At 40.1% G+C, this 16,429-nt stretch overlaps 1 protein-coding gene across 1 annotated transcript in view; it reads right to left on the bottom strand.

The window, feature by feature from the left end:
* DNAJB11 (DnaJ heat shock protein family (Hsp40) member B11) overlaps window positions 1–16,372 on the bottom strand; it is an 18,843-nt gene extending 2,471 nt beyond the window's left edge. Inside the window, exons 1-7 of the mRNA XM_082693952.1 lie at window positions 15,977–16,372; window positions 13,192–13,348; window positions 7,966–8,063; window positions 6,120–6,252; window positions 2,074–2,216; window positions 1,153–1,235; window positions 431–488 (exon numbers count right to left, since the gene is read on the bottom strand). Coding sequence (XP_082550078.1) covers window positions 431–488; window positions 1,153–1,235; window positions 2,074–2,216; window positions 6,120–6,252; window positions 7,966–8,063; window positions 13,192–13,348; window positions 15,977–16,044 — 740 coding nt within the window. The 5' untranslated portion in view covers window positions 16,045–16,372. The remainder of the gene's footprint in view (window positions 1–430; window positions 489–1,152; window positions 1,236–2,073; window positions 2,217–6,119; window positions 6,253–7,965; window positions 8,064–13,191; window positions 13,349–15,976) is intronic.
* Window positions 16,373–16,429: the final 57 nt, after the last annotated feature.

Raw genomic sequence — 16,429 nt, 5'->3', positions numbered from 1 at the left:
GGGCAAAATTCTTATATAAGCAGCACTTCATGCTAAAGAGAAGCTGCAGATTATGTAATAGAAGGTCCTTTCTATCTCAAGTCTTCCATCCTTGTATGGTGCCATGCTTCCTCGGTCGAAATCTCAGGTCTCCTTGAGACGCATTTGTGTTTGCCTCTCTTTTACAACTCCTTACTTGTCTCATCAGTTTTTCGTTCCAACATCTTTTGGTTTTGTAGGTCCTGAGTAAATATGTTAACAGCTCAATCCTCAGCCACAACCGCAAATTTTCAGTATTGTAGAGTTACAAACGATCATTTAGGGTATGAAGGGCATGGACAGAGAGTAAACTCTAACAGTGTCCTGGTGGCTATCCATTTGTCTCTATCCTAATCCAACTCATCTGAAAAGCAGGGGCTAAAGAGACGGTCTCCAAAATCTGATCACTTACTTGACAACTTTGATTCGGAACCGCAGGTCCCCTGGCTCTCCATCCACGTGAGGCTCACCTAGTTCGAAGAGATGATGGCACATTTAAGTCGCACATTACGCATGCTGCAAATCTATCTGCAGTTTAGGAGAATTTTTTAAAGCCACTACCTTAGGTATGGTCTATCGAGTCTATCTGTGAAAGCAGTGTCTCTAACTGGTTATATCAACTTTCAGATTATTAGTGAAGATCACCTGTATCTCAGGCACAGCAATAAATAACTTGACCTGTTTCCTAAACAAAGAAAGATTCATTGATTTCTTGAACCTAAAGTCTTAAAGCTTCTTTTCTTTCAGAAACCTCAAAGGGGAGTTCTGAGAGCCTTTGATTAATGCCAACCAGAGCTACGTATCTTCTTTCGCTGCTGAGTTAAAATTAATTCATTAGGGTCTGAACACCCTAAATTTTGAAATAACTTAGACTACTAGATAAAAAGCTACTAGGTAGTTAGCTTTTGGCCATGGTATTCTAAAGATAATCTGTAGTGCTATGGTTTAAGGTGAACATCCAGGAAGGCCACGGAAGGCTTTCTGCGCCCTAAAACTGACTGGAGAGTGTTGGAAATGATACATGCATTTACTATGTGGCCATTAGGATATGATGTGAGGTGGGGGTGGCTGGTATTCACAAGCACACAGAGAACACAGAATTATGACAGTAAAACATCAATATCAGCATTTCACCTTCTCCGATAAAGGGGTACTCCATGCCATCTCTCACCCCAGGTTCTATTTCTACCTCCAGTGTTCGTTCTTCATTCACTAGTCTGAAATAGAATTTAAAAAGAAAAAAATGAAAATACAAACCAAACTCCACATACACATAATTAATTTTTTCTGTTCTATCAGAGTTGTTTCTTGAAAGACTATTCCATCCCTCTAGTTGACACAACCATCTGAGATCTATTTACATCTCCTACATGCCAAAAGCCAGGGCAAAACTACTATTTATTATACAATCTTGTGGCTGTTGCCTCCAAAGAAGCCTGCAGTAGACTGATTACTTTAAGCTGAGTGATCAATAATAAAGAAAACTACTCACTCTTACATAAATTTCCATGTGGAAGGACAGGAATCAGAAGCAAAGTTTATCCTATCTGATATTTTTCCTGATCCCATAAAGAACTGATCTAGTTTTGATATATATATATACATATATATATATATATATATATATAATATACAGTCAATTAAATAGTTATGTTTATGGCATAATCAGCAAATAGTACTTCTCTCATCTGCGGTGTTAGCTGGATATATTTGACTGCTCTACTATTCCAAGTAGGAAAAATGTAACATTAACATTTGCTAAGTATATTCAGCGATAAAGGGCACAGCTTATTAGTTCAGAAATACAGAAGGAGATATAGGAGACATACTTTTGGGAAAAATAAAAAGATATATCTTTTTATAAGATAGAGCAAGACATATCTTTGCTCTATCCTCTGGTGCAATGTGAAAAAGAGAGAGAAAGGAGGGTGCCGTGGAGATAGGGGGAAAAATCTCGGTATGGACCACGAGCATTTTATGAAACAAGTGAGAGGATGAGTGTCTCAGTGGAACAGAGAAGGTGCTCACTTGACCTTACTTGACGTGCTTACTTACTTGACGTTAGGGCACTCATCACAGACCACCTCCTGGGTCATCTGGAAACGCCCTGGGCCCAGCTGGGTAGTCCGCATCTCTTGCCGGCAATTGCATTTTCGTTTGCCCGGAGCCTGCCTTGCCACAGGTTTGTTTCGAACTACCTAAGAAGTACATAAACAACATCAGCTTCTCTCCCTATAAAAGAGCCTCTGGTTTCCTCAGCTGATCAGGGCTGAACAGGTGCTGGCACTGGAATGTTCCCTTCTCTGGCAAGCTATCGCCCAGGGAGACCTAATGCTGAGAGAAGCCTTTATGGAGTTACAAATCAGCCCCCATGCCATGCAGGAATGAAGCAAACGGATACTTAAACGACTCCACGTCTGAAGCTGGAGGAGAGAGAGGGGATTAAAAAAGAAGAGAACTGAAAAATGAGGTGGATGATATCGGCATTTCTAAGGCACAACTAAACACCACAGAGTTGAAGCTGTTCACAGAATTGCTATCTTTTAAGAAATCTGAGCCGTGCAAAGCACAGGCCCTGGAGAACAACCATGGCCTTGAAAAGCTGGTATTGGCTGCCACCATACCATTAGCTATGATAAATCTAATGAAAACACTTGCTTGTTTCAGGCAACTCAGTTTAGGACGGTTGCCCACTACTATCTCACATCAGATACTGAACATGTGAGGGACACAATGATCATCTCTTTGTCGCCACCTGCAACCAGACACCCTGCTCCCTCAAGGTACGTGGGAACCCAGACACATGAAGAACTGGATTCTGGGTTTTGCCTGTTTCATCAGTCAGACGCCTAATCATCAGGGACATGTTCACACAGCAGGATGACACAGACGCTCAGGAGGAAAGCCCCTTCCAGCCCACAAATACATGAAAGCCTAGGTCAATGGAATAAATGACAACAGTAATTAGAGCAGACACTCTATGACACTTACTCTGTGCCAAACAAACAATGCACTTTTACATACATGAACTTGCTTGATCCTTGCATCAACTTCATGAAGTAGATAGTGATACAGTCTCCGTTTTATAAGGGAAGTAATGAAGGCACAGAAAGGTTCAGGAACATGACCAAGGTCACGTAACTAATATATGGCAGAACCAGTATTTGAAATTAGGCAGTCTAGCTCTGAAGTCTGTGCTTTTAATTACCATGCTTTCTTCAAGGTCATTCTTCCTTGAAAAAGAACTTTCCATGGATCATTTAAATGGCAAGGCAGACATCCTTTACAACAACTGGATTTTTGTGCTAACTGAAGAGTGATATACACAGGGTATTAGTAATGACTGCAGACAACATGTCTGGAGGGAACAAGGGAGTTCATTAGGCTCACCACCTTCTCCTACCTCAACAACCTATCTTGCTTTTGAAGGAGAGATGTCCCGAATACTCAGACCGAAGCACTGTATTGGAAGCCCATGCACCCTCTGCAACTATCCAGTCTTCTTTCAACTACTTGGAGCAAAAGCACAACTAATGAGAATGCTTCCTGTCAAGCTGGTATGTAAGCATGGGCTACTGGCTATCTCCTCCAAAATCCTCTAAAAACTAAAAGGAAACATGGATTTCAGGAAACAATTATAACACACAATTGGTTGGAAAATTCCAGAGATGGAAGGCTGTTTGGAACTAGCATGTGTACAGTGTAGTGGCTACAGCTTGGGGCAGCAGCTAGTGGGGGCCACTGCGGAGATGCTAGAGAAAAGTAGTTGAAGTTCTGCTCTCACCTTTCTCTTGAACTGCCTTGGGACAAGCACTGCTTGGCCCCCTCTTCCAAAACAACAGACCCCAGACACCAAACAAAACCAAAAAACCCCAAAAAACCTTCAAGAACATAGACAAATAAAACACAGTTAAAACCACTACGAAAAGGTTTGCCCCAAGATGCTCTACCAGGGAAAGAGACTTGCTGACACCCATGGGGGAAATGCAAGCTCAAAGGCCAAAAAAAAATTCTGGACACTTGAGGAGTCCAACTATATAGCCCCCACCTGCAGAAAAGACAACAAACTGGATAAAACATATATTTTAAGCAAATGTATCAGAGAAGACAGGCCAAGAATTTAAAATAAGCATGGTAATATTTAAGGAGATAAGGAAAGACCTTAGCGATAATGTAAGGATCCAGTATAGTTGTTATGTATAAAAACGTGAATTGAAATAAAAAAGCAGCAAAGGGGATATTATTAGGATAGACATAGTTGAAGACTATAGGGAGGCAGAAGTCCAAAATAAGGCACTCTCCTAGAAGGAAACAGAGAAGGCTAAAGAACTAGAATGGGTTTTTTGTTTGTTTGTTTTTATATTTAAAAGAAAGTTAAGAGCAGATAGAAGTTGAAATAAAAAAGCAGCAAAGGGGATATTATTAGGATAGACATAGTTGAAGACTATAGTGAGGCAGAAGTCCAAAATAAGGCACTCTCCTAGAAGGAAACAGAGAAGGCTAAAGAACTAGAATGGGTTTTTTGTTTGTTTGTTTTTATATTTAAAAGAAAGTTAAGAGCAGATAGAAGGAGAAATGCCAACAAAGAGGATTATGTATTTGAAAAAATAACAAATAAATTTTCCAGAACTAAAAAGAGATGAATAACCTCAAATGAAAAGATCCCAAAGTTTAAGTAGAAAATATAAGTGACCTGTTTTCTGATTTTAGGGCAGAAAAGAATTTCTTTCTTTCTTTCTTTCTTTTTTTTTTTTAAGATTTTATTTATTAATTTGAGAGAGAGAGAATGAGAGGGTGTGAGAGAGAGAGAGCATGTGAGCGGGGAGGGCCAGAGGGAGAAGCAGGCTCCGTGCCAAGCAGGAAGCCTGATTTGGGACTTGATCCCAGGACTCCAGGATCATGACCCAAACCAAATGCAGTCACTTAATCAACTAAGCCACCCAGGCAACCCCCAGAAAGAATTTCTTAAACAAGATACAAAAACTAATCATAAAAGTAAAGACTGATAAATTTGGCCACATTAAAATTAACTACTTCTGTTCATTTTAAATAAATCTTCAATATAATGGAAACACAAGTTACAAACTGGCTACCTCTAGCCAACAAAGGTTAATAGTAAGAATAAACTATTCTTAGAAATCAATAAGAAAAAGGCAAAAAAAAATGGGCAAAATATGAACAGATTTCCCAAGAGAGAAAACAAATATGGCCATAGATGTTTATCCTAATTATGAATTAAGAAAATACATATCAAGACCACAATGACATAACATCTCTGCCCACTTGATGGGCAAAAACTGAAAAATCTAATAATTCTGTTTTAGAGGGGCAGAAGATCTACAGAATCTCATGAACTGCTGGTGGAAGTGCTGGTAGTCATCAATGGAGAAACAATAGAGAATCATCCTGTACACATCACACTAGTTCAGATTCCCCAGCAATTTCACTCTTCCATATATACACCCAAGAGAAATTCTTGCTCACATGTACTTGGATGTACGTACAAGTTCATTTAACAGCACTGTGAGGAAGTGGGGGAAAAAAAAAAAAACCCACCCTGGAAATAACCTACATGCTTACTGATACAGTAACATTCATAATAAGATTCTGTTCAGCAGAATTACAGTGACAGCAACAGGCACCAACCTTGGTAACATAACAGTGAAAGAAGCCAGTCCCAGGAGGGAAGGTATGGTGTGATACCATTTTTACAAGGTCAAAAACAATGAAAACACAATGACATATTATTCATGTATTCATACACATGTAATACAACAAAGAGACAAGAGTAACAAGGGAATGATAAAGACCAAACTCAGGAGGGCAGCTAGCTCTGAAGGGAGGCAGAGGGATGGAAGCAGGACGTAGCACAGGGCAGATATGAGTGGTGGTCTTCTTGTAGTTAGTTCTTGGGCTAGGCAATGAGTTCATGAAACAAGAGCTGTGCATCATGAACCAAAGATTATGATTAACTCAATTCGGTACATCTAGTTACTCCCCCGACTCCCAAAAGACAGAGAAGGTACTCAGAAATTCCTTGTTTTTGGTCAAAAGAACAAGTTCTGGGAGTTAGTATGAATAGCTGTATTGTTTGAACTTACTTCCACAAAATTTCCTGCATATACTTCTTCCAAAGTGACTTCTAGATCTACAATGATATCACTGCCTCTTGGAATATTTCGGTCTTGCTGACGAGGGGTTCCTCCAAACATGAAACCAAAATCTCCAAAGAAGCTGTGGATAAATGTAAAATCATCAGGAAAAGAAAGCAGAGCTTGTATCTGCAATTATTTACTTTTCTTCACATGGATACAATATTGTCTCCTACCAACATATTGTATAAAACCGGACATTTTTAATACATTGAAGTCATACAACATACACAATTTTTAATTTATACAATATCAACTATATTGCCCCGCCACAAAAAAATTTCTTTTAATAAATATTGTCCAGACATATAGCATAGTGCATAAATACAGTGTGCCAATGAATTCAAAGTTGGGTTAATCACGAAAATAATAATTTGTTTTAATATGGAGGAATATCAGGATATAATAGACTTACTGAAAAAGGGCATAGTATTTATAAACTCAGATGATTCTGACTCTAATGGGAATTTTGAACATTTTGAGCATTCACTTCGTATATTTAGAAACTAGCTCTAGTTAAAGAAGCTACTGTTCTATATAAAACTCTTGGGTACGTAATTAAATAAGCTAAAAAAGCGTCAGCCTTAGTAGAATGCTGGACCTTAAGAAAAAGGAAGCTCTGTTCTCTACAAAACCTAAATCAATTTTTCTAAGTAACAAAAACATCACTTTGAATTAATACAAACAATGACCTTCAAATGTACAGGTGTTCTAATCTTAACATTAATTTTTGATGCTAAGAAGCCTCAGATATTAGCAAGTGATGACATCTAGGTAACTCCCTCCCACCCACCAACTAATCTTGGTGAATAGATTCCTTGAATCTTAAACAAAAACAGACAGGGAGGATTTGCAGGGTCTGGGGAGAGGAGGTGGTTGCTGCAGATGGGAGCTTTCTCTTTCTGGTATCACTTCTAATAGCCAAGTGGAACAGGACACTTTCCTAGTAGGCTAACATAACCAAATCAAACCTGGGGAAGAGAAGGATTTCCTAATCATACCACTCACATACCTTCACAAGTCCTGAAAAATCTACAGTTACCCGCAAATACTAAATGGGGTAAACTACTGTATGCAAGAGTGATTCTTAACTTTCTTCGGGAAAGGGTTCACAAAGCCTTTTTAAGAAGAAAGGAATAAACCTTTTTCCCATAGGAATGCATGCTCAAACTTTTTTTTTGTTTATAACTTGATCTGAAACCCCAGATTAAGATCTTACATGGCATCATCAGGGCATATAGAAATTCAATAAAGAGGGGTTCAAAGAGAGTGAGAGAAAGGTGGGGATTATTCCAGCCATTTAGCACTCCCAGAAAGTGATGTGCAAAAGGAGATAAAGAGCCTCTACCCTAATTCCTTCCACCAATGCTGATTACCATAGATACCCCTCTCTCGTTGACAGAATGAAAAAGAGGCAGTTCTGGGTATGGGGGTAGGAATTCCCTCACTCTTTCTGCTTATGAGAATAACTTTATGCATTAACGGTTTGCAGATTCTAAGAGAACAGACAACACATACTGGTTTCCAACATATGGGGCCCCTAGCATCGTCAGGGTCAATGTGATTGAACAGTGAGCTGGATGGACAGCACTTTCGGGGCTATCTTTTTTGGAGCTTTATGAAAATAGAAGGGTGCATTCCCACAGGGAGGAGGATGACTGACCTCTTGGTCAAGAATCAGTTGAATTTTATTCTTCATCAAAAGCTTCTGAACAAGGGAGCAAGGATAAATCTTTAATAATAATCCAGTGATCCACTCTCAGATACTAACTTTGCAAATAGGCAAATAACTTACTGTGAAAAAATGTCTCCATGGGAGCTCTGATGACCATCTTTTAATCCCTCTTCACCGTAAGTATCATATTGTTTCCGTTTTTCACTATCTGACAGAACCTGGGGACAAAAGCCAGCGGAGGAAAAGATCATAAGTTGGTTATATGCGATTAAGGTACATCCGTATTTATGCTGTATTTTTAGACTGATACAGTCTCTATCATTTTTGTGGAATGCAGTTTTCATTCGATATGGTATTAAGGCAAGTATATATTTTCTTCAGCAGACTAAATTCTTTGATGCACTGTTCATTTTGGAACTTCACAGTGCTCAATTCCTATCTTTACCAAAATTGGCCTAGTCACATAAAAATCATATCTGAGATTAGCAATGTGGGGGTAAAAGGGAGGGCAACAACAGAAAAGAGGTGAGATGAATTCCACAGGTTTATTTCCCATGCAGTTTGATTATTGTGGTTGTGCTGTTCACCTCTATGACACAGTAGATCTCTGAACCATAGATTAGGATAGGACTATGACAGATTGTCATTAGTGATAGCAGCAGCAAAACGGGACAGCCTTAAAATCTGTCCACACCATATATGTGCCTCCCCTCCACACACATTAGAAGACTGACAGGTCAAGGTAATCCAATGATAGGCCCTTCAGAAAGGTCTATACTACTATATTTCATTATCCCTTTTCCATTTGGGGGTTAGGTAGAAATCCTTTTGTAGAATGCTGTCTGCCACATATATGTTTAAGTTTGTAAACTTCTGAGTCTGAATTACAGAGTAAAATAACAAACAAAGAAACCACTACTCTATGAAGACTGCTCAAGGATTATTTCACAGCTTGAAAAGATTGGGCTGATTCCATTTATAATACTGAAGAATATAAAAACAAAGTAAGCTTCCATACTCTTTAAAATCTGCTTTCAACTTGCCAAAAAAAGTAAAAGCTTCCCACCTATGTAGAGAAATCTGAAGTATACCCACACATATAATTTTTTTTGGAAGATTTTATTTATTTATTTGAAGAGATCACAAGTAGGCAGAGAGGCAGGTGGGGGCGGGGTGGGGGAAAGCAGGCTCTCCCTGCAGAGAGCCCGATGTGGGGCTCGATTCCAGGACCCTGGGATCATGACCTGAGCCGAAAGCCGAGGCTTTAACCCACTGAGCCACTCAGGAGCCCCGACCCACACATATAATTTTGACAACTAAATAATTTTATACCTCCTTTGTTATTCTGAATCGAAATATTTAGACAGCAGATTGAGGGGAAAGTTATTTCAAACCCATACTTGCACTGGCTCAGGGAAAGAGAAGCTGGAAGTAGATGGGGCCTGCTAACTCAGCAAAAGAAACAGAAGATCTGCCTGGCATATATAAACAGGACACACTTTGGCTACGGGCTGAGTGATGTGTAAGAAGCCACTGCAAAAATTTTCTTTTTCTAAATTTATCTGATATGTTACAAGAAATTGAATGTATGACAGAGAATATTCTTTTTTTTTTTTTTAAGATTTTATTTATTTATCAGAGAGAGAGAGAGAACGAGTGCGCACAAGAAGGGGGAGTGGCAGGCAGAGAGAGAAGCAGACTCCTCGCCAAGCAAGGAGCCCAAAGTGGGACTCAATCCTAGGACCCTGGGATCGTGCCCTGAGCCAGAGGCAGACGGCTTAACAGACTGAGCTACCCAGGCATCCTGAGAGAGAGAGAGCATTCTTTTTTTTTTTTTTTTTAAGATTTTATTTATTTGACAGAGATATAGAGAGCATGAGTAGGCAGGAGTTGCAGGCAGAGGGAGAGGGAGAAGAAGATTCTTTGCAGATCAGGGAACCCGACTCGGGGCTTGATCCCAATCATGAACTGAGCTGAAGGAAGCCAGTTAACTGACTAAGCCACCCAGGCACCCCAAGAGAAAACATTCTTAAAAGCAGAGACCAATGGGTTAGTTCAGAAGTGACCAGAGTACTTGACTAAAGGTAATATGACAGCTCACATGAAAGGAATGTTTTAGTAAATATCCTTAAAAAAATTAGCTATTTCGGGGAAGTAGAAATGGGCAAACTTAAAAAAACAAACAAACAAAAAATACAACTCTTATTATCATGTAATCTGGCCTTCCAATATTTTTACTTTCAAGTCTCCTGTGGGTTTATCTCAACAAAGAAATGAACCCCACATTTGGGTCTATTAGAAATACCACTTCAAAACCCCCGAACAGAGACATCTGGATGGCTCAGTCGGTTAAGCATCTGTCTTCAGTTCATGATGCCAGGGTCCTGGGATTGGGTCCCACGTCAGCCTCCTTGCTCAGCAGGGAGCCTGCTTCTCCCTCTGCCTCAGCTATTCTCCCTGCTTATGCTCTCTCTCTGACAAATAAATAATCAGACCACAAGTAGGCAGAGAGGCAGGCAGAGAGAGAGGAGGAAGCAGGCTCCCCACTGAGCAGAGAGCCCGATGCAGGGCTCGATCCCAGGACCCTGGGATCATGACCCGAGCTGAAGGCAAAGACTTCAAACCACTGAGCCACCCAGGTGCCTCATAAATAAAATCTTTAAAAAAAAAAAAAAAAGCCACACACACAAAAACAAAACCCCCAAAGACTATTTTAGAGTCAGTCTTTTCATGGACAGCAAAGACATCTGGAGTAACTGCACACCCCCCCTCAAACTATCCTTAAAGTTATCTATTATAATTCACTTCCTCCTCAGTTTTTTTCTGTCCAAGGAAAGTGATTTTATTCCATGGTCTTGGAAACTAGTTTATTTTCAAAAGAAAATAAAGGTTCTTAGATGATTGGCCAATCAACTCAGAGTCTCAACTAATTAAGATGCCAGCAGTAATCCCAGTTCAGTAGAGAAGACAGATTTGTATTCACAGAAGACTCTTCAACTTAACCGGGATTTTGATTTGTGAACACTAATTTATCTAAGGACCAAAGGCAATGAAGTGAGTGATACAAAGAAAAAAGAAAATTTGAACTAGTGACTAGAAAGGTTCTTAGAGTTAAATAAACTGCAATCTCATAAATGATTTATATATAGCCTGCTTAGGTTGTCACTTAAGAACATGGTAGACTCCAAGGATTTTGCTTTTTTTAAGAGACACACAGAGAGAATGAGTGAATATGAGAGTAGTGGGTGAAAGGCAGAGGGTGAGGGAGAGAGAGAATCCCAAGCAGGCTCTACACTCAGCACGAAGCCTGATGCAGGTCTCAATCCCATGACCCTGAAATCATGATCTGAGTTGAAATCAAGAGCCAGATGCTCAACCAACTAAGCCACCCAGATGCCCCAACATGGTAGCCTCTTTAAAGAACATGACAAATTTTTAGCAACAGCTTCGCTAAAAAATATTTTGGACTATTGAGTTCCTAGCAAAAAAAGGAAATATTTATGGGAAAATAGTGCAAAATATGGAATCCATATTATCAAGAAGAACCAAAATGTTATGTATAATTTAAGAGAGTCCACCAACACTCTCAAATTTATTTGTGGGACCTAGGTTAGGAATTCCAGTCCTATAGGAGCCCTGAAGGTGTCAATAGAAGAAAGGGAGGGCCCCATTAGCTTTAGGTTTCTCCTCGGTTTAAATCACTGTTTTAGTTCAGTGGATTCTTTAATCTAGGCTTTGGGATCCCTTACCTTTGGGGTTTTTCCCACTACTAAAATATTTTTCAGATTTTGTTCCAGGCTTCTCACTATCCAGGGATTTAACTTGAATTCAGAAGTTTTAGCTCCATAACTTTCAGAGTTAAATTATTTTTTCCTGTGCCCTTTTAGAAAATGGGAGTGTTAGCACTAGAGTGATAACACTGTAATGTAAAAACTGAAATCTGCTAAGAAAGCGGTTTAAATGTTCTCACCATAAAAAGAAACAAATAAGTGCGGTGCTGGATGTGTTAGTTAATTACATGGGAAGAGTTCTTTCACAATGTACACATATATCAAATCATTTAAACATGTTATCATTTTATTTGTCAATTATATCTCAATAAGGCTGAAACCCCTCCCCCACCCGGATCTCTTATTCTATTTCTAGAGGAAAAGTGAATTGCAACATATGAAAAATAGCTTCCTCCTAATAGAGGAAAGATTATTAGAACTTATTTGTAAAATTTTTTCACCATAGTGTTGAAAGAATCTATGTACAACAGTTTTCCAATAATAAGTAACTTATTAAGCATTCAAAATATATTCCTTGGTGTAATTAATAATGGAATAAAAATTGGGAATAAGAATATGCCCAGCTCTGCTATATTTCATGGTATCCTAGTGCAGATTAAATGAGATGATGCTGATAAAAGCATCTACATCTCCTGATTAGAGGCTGCAAATTATAAACTGTAGCTGTTTTGACTGATCTGCACAAAAAAGAAATTTTAAAACTGAATCAGTTACCAACATTTTTCAATCAAAAGAATTACATAAAAATCTGGATTTCCACTTCTCTTAAAAAATTACATGATCTGGCAACACTGTTTCCATTTGTACATGGCAAAAACTGGCTGGGTTTGAGTAAGAGCTGTCTCCTTGAAAATGGGCAAGAAGGCTTCAGTTTGTCACAGTCCTCAACAATCCCTGTTGATTCCGAACATGGAGGCAGAATATTCACTGTCACGTTTTACCTTATAACTGCCTTGCATGTCATGCGTTTGCTCCATGTATGCATGTGGATTTACGAACCTCATTTAAATTTTGTTTCTATTTCTGGTTCTAGCTCCCAAACTGATTGAATGATGATCAGTCTACTCATTAACCTACCAATCTTTCTTTCTTTCTTTTTTTCATCTTTTTCACCTGTATCTCCTTAATCAAACAAAAACTAGTATGAAAAAAAATAGGAAATAGCATATACTAACCTTAATATACAATATAGCAGTAAGCACTACTTTTATTTTTATCTATTGTCTCTTTTTAAAAAGAAGTGACCTGAAAGAAAGGAGTGTTACTCTGTGTTATGCTGACTTTTCTCTATCTGTAGGTTTTATTTTTTATTTATTTATTTTTAAAAAGATTTTATTTATTTATTTGTCAGAGAGAGAGCACAAGCAGGCAGAGTGGCAGGCAGAGGCAGAGAGAGAGAAGCAGGCTCCCTGCTGAACAAGGACCCCAACGCGGGACTCGATCCCAGGACCCTGGGATCATGCCCTGAGCCGAAGGCAGCGGCTTAACCGACCTAGACACCCAGGCGTCCCTATCTGTAGGCTTTATTCATACTTCATCCTTTTTCCTGACTCACCTCATAAGCAGCACCTAGATCCTGGAATTTCTCCTGAGCTCGAGGATCATCAGGGTTCCGGTCAGGATGAAGCTGTAGGGCTAGTTTCCTGTAGGCCTTTTTAATGTCTTTTATAGAGGCACTTCGAGGTACCCCTAAGATCTTATAGAAATCTCGCCTGGGGAATAGGGAGGGGGAGAGGGTACTTCATTAAAGAGTTATACATTACATTTTTAAAAGCCAAATATTTTTCCTTTACATTTAGGTTTGTATATGAGCAAAGAGGTATGAAAATGAAGGTATACATGTGACACACTTTTAAAAAAGCAGGACTAAAAAGAGAACACATCAGAAGTTGTGATGAGTCTTATATACTGAAATAGTCATAATGAGAGGCTATGCACTTTTTGAACTTGGCTAGAATTATTCAAAACATCTGTGGTACACTTCTCTTAGAACTATCTTCAGGCAAGAAAACTATTTTACTTATGGCCACAAGTTATTTTCAACCAAAAACCACATAATCAAATTAATATTCTCCTCTTCCCTTCCCTCTATTAGTGACTTAAATGATTTCTGGCTGTTTCCAAAGGTCAAATAAAACCCAAAAGATAATTTTCTTTATTCAAAAAGATTCCATCACATAAATGTTCTAATAGTAGCTTTGTTTGGAATGTTAAACATGAAGTGACTGAAATTAACTTGAGAGGTTACCATAGAGATTAAGCCAAAATCCGGTAAGAACCCTGAAGAAAGAATAACATACATTTGGATATATGAAGTGTGGTGTTATTTTGCTAAAAGTGAGAGAAAATATCAGTCTTGCAGTCATTGCTAGTGGTTATACTGGTTTATCTTGGTCAAGTCTTAATGACAGACAGCTGCTGAAGCCCATATGCAAGAGCCTAAAGTCTCAGCAGCTACAAATACATCTATGGCATGAGCTGGGAGATAAAGTACAGATTCGCTGACCTCCTGGCAAGGGACTATGCTGGAACCAAATTAACTATAAAAGGAATCTTTGCAAGAAGGACCAATGGATGGAACAGACTATAATAAATTTTCAGAGCAGGAACTATAGCCCATAGAAGACACTAAAAAAATAATCGTTGAATGAAATGAATAATTAAGCATGATCACAGAAACCTACTCCTTTTGCCAGAGTCACTTGAGCCATCAAAATTTATTCTGAAAATGCATTTCTCAACACAGGGGATGGGAAAGTTGTTCACAATGGACATGCTAATGTAGTAGTGATGGTGATTTTAAAACGCAATGGGGATAAAATGCACTGGGGTGCTAGGAGATACAAGACAGAACATTGAACAAATTATTTCATAAGCTCTTAGTCCCATTTTGGAAAGTCATTTAATCATTTCAGGTATAAGTCTGAAAAATTATCACCCCCCCAAGGGATTCCATGAAAAATAATTAGATACTTTATCCTCTCCCCCAAAATCTGCAAAGCCCCAGAGATCTCTTGAGACAAGCATTAAATAAATAAAAAGGTTCACTAAAATTAATAACAAAAGAGCTTTTTAAAGAATGAGGCTTACTTAGAATATGCTTAATATTAAAATGGCTAAGTAACAGCCCAGAAAAATCAGGGAGAAGATGGCTGGCATAGTTCAGCATCAATATTATAGTTCCCAAAAGACTTCTTCCCCGTCCCCCCCCCAAAAAGGTTGGCATTTAAAGCTACAGAATTAGCAAATTCATACTGACATTTTGTTTAAACATCTTAGGATATGTGTTGTTTTAAGTGAAGTACTAACAAAAACATACTAAGAAAAACAAAAGAGCATTACCTAGAAGAAACTAATTTTTTAAGCAATTTAAAATGCTTTACAGGAAAAAAAAATGACAGTAAATGTAAGCATATATGTACAGGGAAAAAAACTTTGAAGAAATAACAAGCACTTCAAAATTTAAAATTTTGCTAACCAGCATCTCCTCCAGTTAGAGAAACTTACGAATTGTTAGAAGCTAAGATTTCCCACACTCTAAAACATGAGCCTGGCATATCGTATCCTGTGGTCACCAGGCTTTAATACCATGGATCTAAAGGGTTGGAAGGATCCTTAAGAGTTCAGTTGGTCCTACTCCCTTCATACAGGGGGCACCTTATTATCTTCATGCTACAGATAAGACTTGAGGTGGTTCCTTAAGAGGCACAGAATTCATAAGTGGATTGGGGATGTGTGGTCTTGAATGGCTCACTACCTGTTGGTGAAATACTCTTCCCCGTCCTAAGATCATAAAGCTTCTCAAGAAGATACCACAAAGAGAGATAGTGAAACATGATGACAGCTTAGGCTGAATTAACTCAAGAAACCGGAAAGTACAAGAACTCTCCAAAGAGTCTGCCTTGCTCCCTCAATCCAATTTCCTTCAGTCCCAGCATGGTTTCTCTGTCTGTTCCTACTTCCTCACTCAGCCTCGCATCATAACCCGCCCACTTTGATGTCAGCCCCCTCAGTGGCTGGCTGCAGGCTATACATTGTAGGGCCCTCTTCTACAGCTCAGCAGCAACCCCACCCCCACGGTGTGTCTGGCTGTGCATCCAAATCCCACTCTTTGGGGCAAATCTAGCTCCAGGGGCCTCTGGACCTAAGCCCCCTCACTCGTGCCACCCACTGCTCTCCTCTCCACCCCCCGCGAGCCTGGCCCACAGGACCCATTCTTCTGCCCCCACCCTCACCTCAGCAACGCCCCTCTCTACTCCCTCAGTCTGGCAATGCTCCCTCATCCCCAGCCAAGGCTGACAGACTCACGGGCCCCGTGCCCGCGGCTGCCTGTTCCTCACCCGGCGATCACGGCCCCGAGGAGGTAGAGCAGCAACAGGCAGAAGGTGCCCAGGTTCTGCGGGGCCATGGTTTCTCGGTGCCGGCCTCTGTGCCGGTCCCTAGCCCACGCGCTCCTCACAGCCTCCGCCGCCGCCGCGTCGGCTCACCAGCCCACCCGGCGCTGAGAGGCCGCCTCCCACCGGGATCTCCTCCTCGGTCCGCAGCGACAGCTAGCTCGCCCCCTCCTCTGCTAGTCCACTTCCCGGGAGTCCCGAGTCCCCGTGAGAGAAGCCCCCAGCAGGCGAGAGCCTATCGCTGCTCGGGACATCACACGCGGCCGGTGCCTCGCAGCCAATCGACGCAGTACACTTCACCTCCGAGGCGGCGCGGGCGGCCAGTTAGGCCTCGGAATTGCAGCCGCAGCTCTGGGCCAATTAGAGGAGGGAACGTCAGAGAGTCGCGCCGTCGCAGGG

The sequence above is a fragment of the Mustela nivalis genome (genome assembly GCF_964662115.1).
Source record: "Mustela nivalis genome assembly, chromosome: 1".
Lineage (NCBI taxonomy): Eukaryota > Metazoa > Chordata > Mammalia > Carnivora > Mustelidae > Mustela > Mustela nivalis.
Note: the sequence above shows the minus strand (reverse complement) of the source record. Positions and strands in the feature narration are given on the sequence as shown.